The sequence below is a fragment of the Ambystoma mexicanum genome, chromosome 4p, assembly GCF_040938575.1.
Source record: "Ambystoma mexicanum isolate Mex_15411 chromosome 4p, UKY_AmexF1_1, whole genome shotgun sequence".
Lineage (NCBI taxonomy): Eukaryota > Metazoa > Chordata > Amphibia > Caudata > Ambystomatidae > Ambystoma > Ambystoma mexicanum.
Window position 1 is genome coordinate 676,883,013 of NC_090927.1, and position 16,317 is coordinate 676,899,329.

General features: G+C 44.7%; 1 protein-coding gene across 1 annotated transcript in view; it reads left to right on the forward strand.

Moving 5' to 3' along the window:
- The first annotated feature begins 4,448 nt into the window (after positions 1-4,448).
- Positions 4,449-16,317, forward strand: part of OGFRL1 (opioid growth factor receptor like 1) — a 307,750-nt gene continuing 295,881 nt past the window's right edge. Inside the window, exon 1 of the mRNA XM_069606222.1 lies at positions 4,449-4,815. Coding sequence (XP_069462323.1) covers positions 4,606-4,815 — 210 coding nt within the window. The 5' untranslated portion in view covers positions 4,449-4,605. The remainder of the gene's footprint in view (positions 4,816-16,317) is intronic.

Below are 16,317 nucleotides of genomic sequence, written 5' to 3' on the forward strand. Positions count from 1 at the left end.
ACAGACAAAACAGCAGTAGATTGGTCTATGCAACATCGTATGTTAGGTTGCCCCTTAGATCCACTGATTGGCTGGCATAATATCCCAATCTTGGACTTTCGGCTCTTTAGTAGCACATAAGTGAAAAGAAACCTGGGTGCTTTGAATTGCGTCATATTACTAACCGTTCTCCCAATTAATCCATCATCCCTCATCGGTTGGCCATTAGCCAAAGTCTTCCGTCTGTAGTTGACCTTGTAGCCTGCTCACTGTTCTGGAACATTTAAGGGAGTGTGAGCACACCACTATCTTCGTCTAAAGCTCTAATGAATATGTGAAGAGACCACAAATTTGTCAATTTCTGCCTCTTATTTTCTGCTATTTGATTCAATTATGCAGGGTTCTGTTGCTCCTCTTAGCCTCTAGATACTTGCTCACTTTACCTTGCTTAGGCTTCATACACTTTTAATTGTCCAATACTTTGCAGATGTTTTCTTCTTCTTTAATCTAGGAGGAATGTCTCACATTCTGGGTTTATCCGTGTTACTCCCCTTGCACCTTGCAATTATTCCTTAAAATAGTATCCTTGATCCTAGGCCAACCTCGACTCATCGCTGTTTTGAACACAAGCTGTATTTCCAGCGTTTCCTCATTCTGCAGCCTTAGTCTGTCTCTGAGGTAGCTTGGTTGAATTGGTTGGTTGAATTAGACATGAGCCAGCATCCATTTTTCTATCATGGCCATCCTTGCCACATTATATATTCCTCTATAGCAACCTTCTATGTCTCATCTTACTTGCGTTACTGCGTAGTTACAGTTATTAGCCAGTAAGTTACTTCATTCTTCTTTATAACCATGATAACTTTAGTTTTGGTTACATATTTCTATTGGTGCTTCAGTTACATCGTCACTCTTGAGTATTTTCATATTGTTTCAACATAGGTACATATATCATGACATCGCTCTGTCCTCATCAAATTTACCTTAACGCTCCATTATGTCCATAGCTGCATACTGACATCCTTCCATGTGGCATCCTTCCACATTTTCATTGCATGGGTACATTCTATATGGCTGTCTGAGAGCATAACATCTCTCACACACTCGATGCGGTAGTGGGATTACACAAGGGATCCTCGCCATAGCCCTCGTCTGCTTTTGCATTATGTCGGCGGTCAGGGGGGCGGAACTAGTGAGAAAGCATTCATCTGCTCCTCTACAACTCGGTGTCATTTCATAAAGGCACTTTAAAACAACACCATTGAGTTTCTCATTAAGTTCCGAAAATCCAGTCTGTATTGCAAAGAGGGATCCAAAATTATCCTTACCAGTAGTATAAAATAGTACAGAAGCTGCATGATCTGCTAACATACACAATGCACTTCTATCATTTATGTCATTAAAAAACATTTATAAAATATACATGCAGATTTTCAAAAATACTGCATGTAGATTTATTTTTAAACCACAATCGTTACCACCAACCCAGTGGATTTCTCATAATCAGTCGGGTGCTCCTCTTCAGACTCAAATGCCCCTATTCTTTCTACACAGACCACCTTGAAACTAACCCACGAGCTGAGCTCAGGGTACTTACGGTCTGCACAAATCAACAGAGCAGCAAAGCTATGCCTGCCTCACATTTCCCACCTCTCTCCATTGACCTGACCCACCACTTTCTCCTTCACATACCTGACATGATTTTGGCGAGTGTCACCCACCATGGAGTCCTTTCACTCATTCACAATGCCATGCAAACAAGTCACCACGCCAATCAACTCCGCGTCCCACCGATCAAAAGAGTAAACGCAGGAGGCACATCTTCCCACACATTTGTACTCCGAGACCCCCGGCCGGCCCATGGAGCCGAGGTTTGCTAAGAAGTACTTTAAAACAAGATAGCTGCACCCATGAGATGGATGGGGGCGCAGATTTATTACTCCAACACCAATCAATAAGGACAACTCAATGGTTTGGCAAAGGGTGTCTGTTTAATGACAAGTACATAAAACGGGGAGTTATGGATATCAGCAGTGATGCAATCGTCCTTCTCGCTTCAACTCCAACGAACTTCATACAAGTTGTAACATTTATACTCAAAACTCGTCATCATTGACGTATAACACTCAAAAGTTAACATGCAATTCTATTGGTTAGGAAAAGGTAACTTTACTATAGGTACTATATCTGTATATGGTAACGGAGTGAGGTGACTGGGTAAACACTGTCAGGTGGGCGTCTAAACCCTTCCTTCAAAAATGACTACTGTAGACGTCACTAAAAGTACGACATCTCATTGGTTCTACTAACTATAGGACCCCAGATTATTCAGTCCATTGTCATTGGGTTGGCACCAACCCCATGCATACTTTTCTACTTTGCTTAGCAGCATGCAGAATGGTAGGCCAGGTGCAGTGTGCCCCATAGTTAACCAGCCGTCATCCAGTCCTTGTTACAATCGATCATAACTGTATTAGCCATGTGTTAATAAGTTCTCTGCGGTTGGCCTCGAAACTGCATCTTCTGTCTGGAAAAGGTTCTGATATCTTCATCTGGCTTGGTGCCATGCATAGGTGTGAACCCTCGCTTCTTCTTGCTCGGCTGGTCACGTGATTCAGACACCGTGAATTTGCTTCTTTTCCCTCAATTTGTGTATTTGATTTTCGTTTCACCCGCCACCTGACTTCGCCTTTTTATCTCGACCTTTCAGAGGCAGGATATTCAGTTCTTAGTTTCAATTAGATGTAGCTATTGTTCACCTCTTCTATTGGTATGACCTTGGCTCTCCTGGCACGAGTTGCCTCTGCTGAGTTCCGTTTCAGCCGTCTCTTCTCGTTTTGCTAAATATGAATCTTTTCTCGTTTAGCCTTTAGTAACCTGGGTTGATTCTGCTTCTTGTGCAAAGTAGAAATATACTTATAATAATGTGCTTCGTTTGAGGTGGATTATGTATAATGGCGCTTGCCGCACTATTCTTCTTCCAAGCATAGCAAGCCGCACTGTTTTCTTAGCTTTCTTGCGGTTCCAAGCATATGTACAGGTCTAAACTGGTCGAATATCTTCATCTTGCTTACATCTTACACTTTCATTTTGGCATTGTCCTTTCACTTTAGGTTCACGATATCCTTATTCAAGGTGTTTTGTCTCTTTGCATCATTCTATGGTTGTCATTTCTTCTATCTGCAAGTCAGTCCGGGCCCTTGTGACTTCACCATTTGTCTTCTATTAAGGCCTTTTTGGTTTCTTCAGGGACTGTACTTAGGCGATCTTCATTTTGTTTAATTTGTAGAAAGGGTTTTCTTAATGGGTACCTTACTGTCCATGGTTTTCTGGGTATTGGTACTTCACTAGGTGTTATTCTTCTAATAGGTACCGGGCAGAGCCCTACTGCGGCTCTCTGCTGGTTTATTTGCTCATCATACATCACATATCTCAGTGTGAACGTTCCTGGTACTTCAAAATGGGCGACAGGAGTGCAGGTTTTATTTGGGACCTCCTCTACACATTGCACCCAAACTATGGAATTCCCTACCCAATTCTCTCAGAGCTGAATGCTCACACTCCACCTTTTGCAAAACCCTTAAAACCACCCTGTTCAACTAGTCCCCTCTAGACCCACCTGCCTCTCTCCCCACCCCACCTGGCCGCCCCCCCCTTCCAGCTCCCAGATATTGTAACTGAGCTATGTTTATGCATACTCTCTGAACAGCACCGGATCATGTAACTAAGTCTTGTTTTTTAGGAATACTCTGTGAACTTTAAGTTCTATGTTTTTTCCTACGTAACCAGCAAGTATCTCTGTAACAGCACCACGATGCCAGAAGGCTGATGTGCGCTTTATAAATGCTAATAAATAAATAAACAATGCCTATTACCCGGCCATAGAAATTAATAGACTCCCATTTGCCAAAACAAATTCCTCTGTTTTCATCTGCTCTAGTGATGCAAAAGGTTAGGAGGTATGCTTTCAGATCCACCAGAGCGTCTGGAGACCATGCAATTGGCAGTGGAATGCAGTATAAATCAAAATACATAACCTAACCTAATATCCCTGCTTAGGGTAACAGAAATGACAGCATGCAGTTTAGGGAGTCAAAATCCTTGAATCCTATATTGAGGGTATAACATATTATTATAGTCTTTTGACCTCGCATTTTAACGTTTTACATAATAATCTTATACAAAATGTTTGTGGTTGCTTGTTTATATACCATTTTTGCTAAACTGATAACATTGAAGGTACAGAAAACAGAATCACAGCAAGAATAATACAAATCAGAGAAGCAAACCATGAATTTTGTATTACGAAAATGTATTAGGAAAATGTAATATTTAAAAATAGTCAAAAGAAAATAATAAACCTAGCCATATTGATAGAAATGTAAACAATAAATCTAAACATGTTTCTTATTTAACGTTTCCTTTAGTAGGCAAATAATGTCATTATGTGGGTTGGGTTTGATTTGGGCACTTTTTGACAAGTAGTTTGGGCTTGTTTTTGCCGTCCGACCTGGCAGTGCAGTCGCACTCGAGTGCGGTTCGCTGACATCCACGGCCAGCATCGTCTGCTGCAGCCGATGCACCAGCGCTATACTGTCGCCACCCCTACCGCAGCACGGGGGTTAAATGGGAAACTTCTTCGGAGGGGTCAGCCAGAAGGAGCCCACCGCCCTGGAGGAGTGCGACTCCACCTGGGAGACCGACTCTGGAGGCGAGGAGGAAGACGAGGAGCCAGCTAGCAGAAAGAGCCAGTGCAACACCGAGCAAGAAGAACAAGACGATCCGGAGGCGAAGGAGCAAGACGAGGGTACAGAAGCAGACCCTGGCGCTGAGCAGGTGAGAGACGCACAGTGCACGCCGCTAGGGCAAACTTCCCCAGCTTCGCGGTTGTCCATCACTGATCAGACGGGCACAGCTCCCAGTCACCCCCAAGCAGTGCGCTGCAGCGAGGGCTGCAGGATTCTGGATTCTCTGCAGGCTGACCCTGTAGTGGCTGCACGGCCCGTGGTCCCCTGATGGTTTTCTATAATGCATCGCTGTTCTTTTTGTCATCCGTACATTTTCTTTATGACATTTTCTTCGCTTGTCTTAGAAAGAAAAATGACATTTTGCGCATTGCATTTAAACTTGAAGTTGGAATCGCTCTTTTTAGATGTGCGATAAGCGGTTCTTTTGGGTGCGGGGCTGATAATGGACACAAAATTACTCTCAGCCGGGTTCTTGAGGGACACCCATGTCATAACAATTTAATTACTGATGTAGTGTCAGCACCATTTATTTGGAGTACATGGGTGTTGAAAGGATTGTCACAGCTGTATATGTTACGTGTGTGGGTGCTGATGGACCGTTACTATAATATCCTCATGCTTTGAAGGAAAACATTGGTGCTGAAACATCATTTGGATTATGTGACTTGCAGGGGTCAAGTCCTAAAATAGGCGAGGGACTCATTAACATACCAATTGAATGTGTTGTCACCAGAAATTAGCATATCAAGCTGCCCTCTGAAAAAAGTGAGGGGACTTCTGAAAAAAGTGGCTGGACTCTGTCTATCTACATGTACCCTTGACTTGAGCCCTGGCCGGTAGCTAAAAATTGCTGAGGGGATGTGAACATTCCTGTGTTTGAACCACATCCCACAGCGGAAAGTAAATGGGTGCCTTGGAAACATCCCGTGCAATAAATTAGCTACATGGGTGCAGGAGCGTTCAATACTCCGAGACTTGAATTGTCCAGGTGCTTGGGCACCAAGGGCATCTTGCAGCTGCGGAACACATGTGCTGCAGAGCTCTTAATTGTCCCTGTTCCCTGAGTGAGAAAGCCATCAGTTTTGTTTTTTGCGTTTTAATTTAGCACTACAAAACCCATAATTCCAAGGATAAAAAAAACTGGATGACTTTCTCAGGCATGGAACAGGGAAACCTGAGGGCTATGTTGCTGAGAGATGGCCAGCACACCTGTTCCTGAGGGCCTGAAGAATTGTCAATATCACTGTGACAGAACTACATCAGGGGCTTGGGGATATTGAACCGCTGGGCCTGAATTCCATGGTTAAGGACAGAGCATTAGCAGCATTGTGATCCTGTGTGGAGGGGGTCATCAAATTCTCTGTGCCTTAAGTTCATGGATGCTGAGGTGTCATCAGAGCCTCCAGAACTGGAGTATCTGAAAAGTTACTCTGTGAACACAAGAAAGGATCGCCATCAGGGCTGTAACCATAGTGTAATACAACTAAATTGATGATGGTCTCCAATTGACATTCTATTAGTATCTGTAAGCTAGACCTGCGCAGAATACGAACCTGTAGCTTGATCCATTGTGCTAAGGACAGGAAAAGGCCTACATCCTTCTGTGAATTTGGGTGATTGTCACTTACCGCACGTATATTGCAGTAAAGTGTACACTCTGCATAAATGTAAAAGGCGGTACGCTGATGGAAGGCCCTTTTTAGTTGTTGGACCGAAACATGTAGGAATAGAGAGATGTTGGCATCTCGGGAGGATAGCTCACCGGCAACGTGCTCGCCTTGGAGGCAATGCAGCAACACAGGTTCGTACCCCAGGTCCGCGCTTGGAGACCTCTGGGTATTAAGCGTGTTATAAATAATAGGTTATCTCCTATCATATTTGACCAGAAGTGCTGTGTCAAGAATTTTTTTTAGGTACATGATTGTTGACATCTTTGATGTACTGAATGGTGTTGATATGATTTCAGGAGCAAGCACCCTTGTTAAAAAAAATGTGTTCGTTAAGAGCCTGCTCTCTCGTAGTTATTAAACGTTATAGTATCTTTTGATTAAAGACTGGGTGTCATTGGCAGTAAAAATAATATGAATGCAGTTTTCTACCAAAATGGTTTCTGAGCATTAAGTATTGTGTGGAATTAATGTAAAATTAAAAAAAGGATATATTTGATTATTCTATGTTTCCAATGAAAAATTGTAAACATATGGCATTTTTATAGAATGTACCAAAACATTGAGTGTGTTCGTGTATGCATACATACATACACATTTATTTACTGATTTAGTTTGTTGGGATACACATTGTCTTACCCAGCACCCTTTTTTTATGATGACGGGACAGGGAGAGAATCCCAACGGGTTATTGCACTCAGATATGTAATCTGTTAACATAGAAGAGTTAATTAGTAACCTTGATAGAGACGTGGCCTCATTTCCTGAAGCCACAGTGGTCCTCTGAGATCAGGAGTCATTTGACAGACTGCTATGGCATTTTTGATCGGACAGTTTTGCGTGTCAGACTGAGGATCAGAATACAGATACTGGTCTGAAGAGGTTGCCAGTGCCACTGCTTGAGAACAGTTGTAATGCAATCAAATTCCCGAGCCACATACCACCAACCTGGCTGCGTAGTGCAGAACTGCATTCAGGGCAGTAAGGTTGTCTGGAATATGTGAACACAAAATGAAGCTCATTACTTTAGCATTATGCCAGACTTTCTTAGATGTGCTTAGGGGTAACATCCGGCTAGGCCGAGCATGGATCCCCTGTGGCGGGTGCTAATAGTATCTATTTGGCAAAATGTAATCATGAGAAAGCCTTTCTGTGTACTAAAGATGGGTATTGCAATCTATCACTCTACCAGACAACTGGTCCCAATAACAAAAATAGAAGGGTACGTTTCAGGGCCACATTGTATAGTACAATTGATGATAGTAGTGAGGCAGATGCAACCGGGGCCTACCAATAGAGGAAGAGGACAGTTTAATAGATATCAAGAAGGAGGAAGTAGAAACATGACTGCCAGCCTTTTTTTAAACTAAGCCAAAACGGAGGAGCATGGGAGGACGATCGAAGACAAACGAGAAGCAGGAATCGCTTGTAGTAAATCCCTCTCGGTATACGCTATCTCCAGTAGAAGAAATTGTCCTCAACAAAGGGTTAGGCTTTATGCTGACTAATTTAGAGTGGAGTTCTTCAAATTCATGAGAAAGATCCACATAGGAGAATTTTTTTGTTAAGACTGAGTATCCCGCTTCCACTAACTGTACAGGTTTGCGAAAACCTCTATGTTCTACCCGCCGGCTAATACTCATTCTCCAGAATCCCTAGTGTTTGAACACAAGATGATGGCAGACATTGAACGTCTTGAGTCCTTAGAGCAACAAGTGTTTCAAAATCTAAGTCGCGAGGAAAGAGCAGCTATTAAATCTCTAGCCACTAACAATGCCATTTTAATTAAAAAAGCAGGCACAGGCAGCATAGTTTTCGGAAACAAAGATGACTATATTAAAGAATGCCTCCGCCAATTAAACATTTGGATTGTTACAAAATACTGAGGACCCTACTGAAGCATTGTTGAAAAGTATTGATTTGAAAGTCACAAAAGCTGAACAAAGAGGGTGGATTAGCAAACCAGAGCCAGCTATCTTAGTTAATCAGAGGTCCACAGTGACTACTTTCTACTGCCTGCTGGAAAATTCACGAAACTTTACATAACCCTCCCGGACGCCCGATGGTGGCAGCGCTAAACTTGGTTCTTGAACCACTGTCTAAGTTTGCAGACCACTATGATTTCATTTGGTATTTATAATGCCCCTTTACAGAAGTGTTTCTAGGTGCCACAAGACAAGGAGGGAAGACGGAGGGATGACCAGACAAACAATCTTACTAGGCCTTATGACATTCAGATTGTGCAAGTGCAACGGGAACATGCAGGGGAGAGCGTGAGGGGAGAAGTGCAGGTAAGGGGGAAGTTCAGTCAGGGTAGCAGGGCTCTGAGTAAGTGCGAGGACGGCAGAGGACTGCACAAGTGCAGTCCCAGACCAGAAGTGCTGGGATGGCAGTACAGGGTGACTGGTCATGGGGGGGCGTGGCACCCTGTGTGAATCTGAGGGCAACCACGTCACCAGTCAGGATGAGCAGACTGGTAGATTAGCAGAGGAGAGGGAGTGAGGAGGAAGAAGCGAAGAGGAAGGTCTTGAGCAGCTTCCAGCACTTCAGGTGATCTGGCTCAAGTCTGAGAGGGGCAGGGAGGTCATTTGAGAGGGAGTCACCTGCAGAGGAGAGAGATCTACACCCCATTCTCTGTTTGGAGAAGCACCTGACCCGCAGAGAGTTTGAGGTAGCTGAGCAGAGGGCTCTAGAAAGAAGGTATTTAGGAAGAAAATGTTGGATATAGAGAGGACCATGGCCCCAGAAAGCCTTGTGGATAATGCAGAGGGTGCTGAACTTGAGCCTTGCGGCCACCGAGAGGCAGTGGAGAGATTTCAGAGCTGGAGAGTTGCGGTCCCTGAGCTTGAGGCCAAGCATAAATCTTGCAGTCCTGTTCTGGATTAATTGAAGATGGCGAATATTAGAGTTAGGAAGATTGAGAAAGAGGCTGTTGCAGTTGGAGAGAACCAGAGCTCTGGAGAGAGTGAGCATCCGGGGGAACCTGAGAAAAGGTAAGATACCTCTGAGCAGATGCAGCTGGATGTGGGCCTTCTTGACAAGGTCTGTGATGTGTGGAGAGAAGGAGAGAGTCGAAGGTGACGCCAAGATTCTTTCCCTCACAGGAGAGTTAGGGGAGGGGGCCCAAGGAGGGTGGCCAGAGGGAGAACAGAAAGGCGGGAGCAGGGCTCCTAATGAGAAGGATCTCTGTTTTACTGGCATTAAGGCAGAGCTTGCTAGTGGCGCACCATCCCTGAATAGCGGATAGACAGTTGGGAATGACTGAGGCGGTTGATGGTAGCCTGAAAGAGAGCTGTGTCATCCGCATAACACTGAACGTTGGAGGAGAAAGTAGAGATCAGGGGGGCCAGATAGACATTGAAGAGCCAGGGTGAGGGGGTAGAGCTCTGGGGAACACCACATGTGGAAAGGGAGGTGGTGGAGAGAAAGGACCCAAGTTGAACCTGGGATGGTCAGTCCAAGAGGAAGGAGGTCTGCTATGCCAGAGCCTGACCAGTGATGCCAAGGTTCCCACTGAGATGGTACATCAGGGTGGCGTGATTGAACATGTCAAAGGCAGGGGAGAGATAAAGGAGGATAAGGACCAAGTGAGAGCTGGAATCCAGGTTGGAGAGCATATCTTCACGGGAGTTGATTAGAGCAGATTCCGTGCCGCTGGTCAATCTGAAGCCAGACTCGTGGAGATAACCAGCAGATTTAGTGTGGAGGTTTAGCTGAGAGATGGCCAGTTTCTCCAGGAGTTTACTCAGGAAAGGAGTGATAGAGATCGGGAGATAGTTGGTCAGACAGAAAGGATCAGCAGAAGGGTTTTTCAGGAGGGCGTGCACAAGGGACTGCTTGAGAAGAGGGGGGAAAGATCCAGTGGCAAAAGAATGATTGCAGAAATCATCCAAGGCTGGAGCGAGGGAGACAATGTTGTCCTTGAAGGTTCAAAACTTTCATAGACCAGACTTGTCTAGAAACATCATGAGGGAGGGAGGGAGGGATGGATGGAGGGAGAGAGGAAGAGAGGGAGAGAGGGATGTCCTGAGTTTTAGTTGTGAAATGAGAATCCAGGGGCATAGAGGGGGCCTGGGAAGGAATGGGAGAGATCTAGACTGCAGTCAGATTGGCCAGTTCCTTGCCGATTTAAAAGTTTGACCATGCTCTTAGAAGCTGCAGAGACATGGGCTTGAATGTGGACCCTCTTCCTGGAGAAGATGGCGAGTCTGTATTGCCTTGGGAGCAAGCGGCAGGCCAGTTTGTCACAGGATGTGCCCAAAGCCCTTCAATTCCGCTCGGCAGCTCTGCACTTGTGTTTCAGAGTGGCCAGGTCGGAGTCCTACCAAGAATTGCATTTGGAGGCAGGATTCAAATGGATCCTCATGACCGGGGCAAGGATATCGAGAGCTTTGGGAGTCAGCTGCAGGGGTAGGAGGAGAGAAAGAAAAGGCAAAAGCGGCAACTGACAAACGCTTCATAGGATGAAGGACGCGGAAGAAGGTGGCAGTGCTGAGGTAGGTTTTGCCAGGGGGACAGATGGCTTCAGGTCAGAGGAAAGCAGAAAGTGGTCAGTCCAAGAGAGTGGAGTAGCGAGAGGGTTAGAGTGGGGGAATGTCTGAGGAGAAGAGCACATCCAAAGTGTGTCCGACTGAGTTTGTCGGGCCAGCGGAAGAATAGACAATGGGAGAGAGTTGCAAAGGTACGGAAAGGCCCAGAGGGGTCAGAGGAGTCCAAGTCGATGTTGAAATCCCATAGGAAGAGAAAATTACCGGTAGAGGCGAGGAGAGATCGGTCCATTCAGAGAGGAAGAAGGCAACCTGGCCAGGTGGCCTCTAGATGGTGGCCAAAGTCAGAGAGAGGCCAGGAGAAATGGAGAGGCTGCAGACCAGTTATTCAAAGGTGGCATAAGCCTGGGTGGGAATGGTAGAGGCAGGGACCCACTCAGTAAAGATCAGGGCCACTGGGTTCGGAGAGGGTCTTGTAGCCCTCAGTGAGGAGAGTGTCAAAACTTGTGACAAAGCTGGCTGTGAACCAAGTCTCAGTGAGAGTGAGAACATCCATAGCAAGGTTTTCGAGGAGGAGGCAGATGTCAGAGGAGTGTTTGACAGCAGAGCAAGCGTTGAGAGTAGCTACGCGGACCAGGTTGCCACTTTTGAAAGACTTCCGGGGTGGGGTACAGGAGAGAGGTACACCCAGTGGAAGAGGCGAGGGGCCCTAGAGAGGGCAGAGGTAGAAGGAGGGGGCAGATGGCCCAGAGAGGAGGAAGAGAAGGGCGCCAGACATGAGGCAGCTGAGGAGGAGGAGGTAGGTGGCAGAGGAGCCAGAGAGGTGGTAGAGGTAGCGCTAGGTCATAAAGGGCCCAGAAGGGAGAGCCATGGAGGAGGCAGCGCAGGTGGAAGGGAGTTGCAGAGGAGCCAGAGAGGCAGAGGAGGAAGGTGGCTATGGGGTCAGAGAGCTGAAAGATGGAGCAGCAAGAGAAGGTAGGAAGTTGATAAGACATGGGAGACGACTATCTAGGAGAAGGAGGTGGTTGGGCTGAGAGCCCTGAACCCAGACGGTCCCATTTACATAGACATTAATGATAGTTTTGGAGGATAGGAAAGAGGCCAAGAGAACCTCCCAACTTGTGCCACCATTAATGGGAGATGAAGAGAAGGGTGAGAGAACAGCGACCATATGTAGGGTTCATACGTCGGGAGAGAGGATGTCTGCGAGAGTCTGTCTGGAGGAGGCACTGATGTGGTCGTCAGCGATGGGAAGTCCTGAATTGGAGACCAGGATATCCTTCCTGAACCTTTTCCTTCCAGACTTCATAAGTGGGATATGATAGATGATCGAAGGCCACCTGCTAGCGAAACCTTACCACAAACCAGCAGATTGTAATTCACTCTTTGATTACACGAGCCATCATCTAAAACACTTGAGGGACAATCTGCCATTTGGGCAATTCCTTCGGCTCAAAAGAAACCGTAGTAAAAATTAGGCTTTTGAAAGTGAGGCCGCCATCTTTTCCCAAAAACTGCGCAAGCAAGGATATCCCAGGAAACTAGTCAAAAAAGCTGCAAAGAAGGCATACAATAACCACAGAGAAGCTCTACTGGAGACTAAGCCATATATGCCCATCGAGAATTGTTTGGTGTGTGTGTCCACTTTCTCTTACCAAAGCTTGACTATAAAAAACATAATTAACAAACACTAGAAATTGTTTTTGAACGACCGAACCAACATCTTGAGCGACCAATTTTTGCTTAAAAGAAGAGCATCTTGAAAGGTGATTGTGTTAGTAAACTCCAGACTAACATCTCAGACACACTGCCTTCATGTCAACTTGGGGTTTGAACCATATAGTGAGACGCCACACATGTGGGAACTGCAGGGTTTGTAATCTTACCAAAAAATCCAAGAGCGTAGACATAGGCACTAATAGGCCATGGAAACAATGTTTCTCGAACTGCAATACGGATCACATGATTTACCTAATTACGTGCCCGTGTGGCCTGAAGTACGTAGCTAAAACAAATGGGAATATCAAAACAAGGATCTTTAAGCATAGGAGCTGCTGGAAAAACATGATTGATCGAGCTCCCATGGCTAATAATTTGTTGGCCAAAAAACATGGCTGGGAAGAGTTTGAGTGGACCGTGCTTCAAACTTTCAAGGGGCAGAACCAACAAGTTATGGAAGAAAAACTCTTTAAACGTGAACAAGAGCTAATTTGATTGACTGAGTGACACTGTAGGTCTGAATGAAGCCGTAGAGTGGCACAAAATTAAATAATGAGGCTAGAGAGCATGCTAACTCAGTTACCCCTGTTTGCATTTATTGCAGTTTTTACATTTGACACTTTGGCTGGATAGAATCTGCGCACTGCAGTCCTATGGCCTAAGGCACGGTAATAGTTACTTGTTTCCTTAACTTGACACATCCCGAGGTCTGTAAAATAGGCTGCTTTATAGGCCACGTTACACGACACTGGCCAATAAGTTTACTAGTCACCTAGTTGCCATTTTGCGCAGATGCAGAATGCCGCATTTTAAGGTAATTAGCAATAGATGGTTACCGCTTTATTGCAAGTCTTCCCAAGCTTTATATCGGGTAGCGTGCTGGCATTCATATTGAGCCCTAACCCCATTGCCCTTACTGAGCACATTGTTATTCGGACTATACGCTTCAGAGTTTCTGGGTATTCCCTTTTTGAATTTTACTTCAGGTTGGCTCCCATTAAGATTTTTATTCCATGCTCTGGGATTTTTATTCCATGCTCTGGGATTAATGACATTGCTCTAAGATGGTGGCCGAGGTGTGCCTGAACGCACCAAAACTGATATAGGACTAGGTTTCCATAGCTAAAGTATTAACACTCCTGGCAGACGAGAGACACAGGACTCTGCACACTGCACGCATAGACACGCTCTACGGCGTTGAGTGTTTTACTCTGCCGGCTAAGATTTGTTTATGCACGGGAGTGGGTGCAGATGAATGTATCCATGGTTCTGACAGATACAGCATGCAAGACTGACAGTCATTTTCTCTCCCTAGTTTCAGTGAACATGCAACTTTGCGCATTACAAGGGTTGCCTAGCAACCACCCGAGAGCAGCCTCAGTGAATAGGTAAGCGTTTGCCTTCCTCCTAACATAGCTTGCCGCCGGTATACTATATTAACGCTAGCTTATGTGTTTTGAAAACTTGGCGAATAGTTACAGTGGGAACCCTCCTTTCTAATTTCAGCTTGAGCAGTTGCTTCACTCAAAGCTTTCTACACATATCGCTACTTGCGACATCACTACTCGCTCAGGAGATGAGCACTGACGAGATTGTATGTCTTAATGCTTAAATAGTACTGTCCTTTTAGTTTTTCATTAACCACATCATTTTCCATCATATTTCGTTTCAGTATCTTTATAGACTACTATAGATTAGTGCTCTCAGATAATTTTGGAACAACATTTGGGGCCACCCATGATCAAATAACCTGGTGAGTATCTACAACCCCCGGGTACATACATTTTTAATCTTTTTGAATTTTCTGAACTGTTGAAAGTTTCTGAGGGTGCACAGATTAGGGAGTTTGGTAGTTCTAAGACACTATTGTGTTTTTCACAGATCTTCACGGTTGATGAAAACGTAACAAATGTCTTTTCCTGTGATCCACCCTTGAGAACTACTCCACCGGAGGTAGTTTTGGGTTCATTTTATATCTCACTCCAATTTGGATGAGGGAATTTATATAATCTCCCTCCTTTAAGGCTAATAGCACTAATGGCTAGGTATGTGTCTTTCTTGGCATCCTATAGTGTGAAAGACTTCAAGTGTCTGCTCGAGACACTAACTCTGATTATAGTCGAGAGCAAGGGTATCCTATTATTGATCTCCTGCACAACAAGTGACCAAATTAGACGGCTCCTGAGGAATGATGAATGTTTGCCATTTTTGGGATCAGCAACACAGACATGTCGAGCCACAGCCTCCAAGAGATCTGATATTAAATTGTAGACTATCAAATTACCTAGATTTTGCTCATAAAAGCCTGCTCCTACCTGTGAGATCACATGTCACTGTTTGCATAGTTTGAACATTGAGTTTGTAAGTCTGTGATTATTTATTCATGTATTTTTAATGTACCACAGCCATTTTTGTTTTTTTAATACTTATGGAACACAAATATTTTTGTATTTCTTCAGTTTATGGTATTTATCCAGGATCTTGGTATACATGCACAGTTGTAGCTCCTGACACACTACAGATGCCTTGATTTTCCTAACCCCTATGAAGTGGCAGGGCTTCCACCAGTAGGAAAAAGTCCAGAACAAGGATACAAATATCAATTGTAATTGATTTAAGAGCAACAAGAGAGGAATTGGCAAATTTGAACAGCTAATTAATGTTAGCAACAAAAGAAAGCAGCCAGTGAGGAGGGGGAACCCAGAACAGAAACTCATGTCAACTGAGCAGAAAAGAGACACAGGGGTTGGAATGGGCAAGAAATAATGAAAACTATTTCTGTAAGTATGTAACTATGTTGGCAAAATAATAGGACTCTAGGCCTGATGTAGAATGGCTGTACTGTAGCTTCGTGGTTGGGGATTTTGCCCCTCATTACCTACACATTTTTTTCTTGGCTTGGTGGGTGACGATTTTGTGTTTTCTCCACTTTTACTGAAAGTAGCTCTTCTTTGCCTGGCACCCCGGTGAAATGGAAAGCGCGTATGTCTGCATGAGGGTGACGAGCCAAAGGCGGTGCCACATCGTTCACCAAATCAGGTGTAGCAGTGTCTCGGGGGTATGGTTTACAGGAGTTGACACTGACACTGGATAACCACCCTTTTGAATAATTTCACAGCAGGTCTTGCAGTGTTACATAGAAGACCGGCACAAAATACTACTCGTGTGTAGCCCTCCTTGATGCAAGTATCTGTTTGGTGTAAGTTGGAAAGAGCTCTCTCCTACTTCTGTAAGACCTGAATCATGTAACTGCAAAGGAAACTCTGTCCATCACGCAATTGTAGTCTGCACCGCCTGCTGGAGCTAATTCGTGACCTCCATCATGTGTGCCAATTAGTATGCAGTGGGTAGCAAGGATACAAATAAACATTTCACGAGCAGCAGCCAAGACGTGCTCTGAGCTATTCACTATCAAAGAGTTGGCAAGAGATCTCACTGGACAACTATGAGCTAACTTAATGCATGGTGAGACATAAATCTAAATTCCATACGAGATGCAAACTATACCTTTTTATCTGTTACATATGACCCGTTCTGCTTTAAATGTGTACATAAGGTTTCTTAATGAACCTTTTGTATACGTTCCGAAAATCACAGTTGCTCCTGCATATTTAGATATTCTTGTGGCACTTCTTGGACTGAAAATCGCTCCTGGTAGCGGTTCGGGTGAGGCTAACCAGGCTCTTCTGGGTTGAACTACAACTAGGAGTTAAGTAG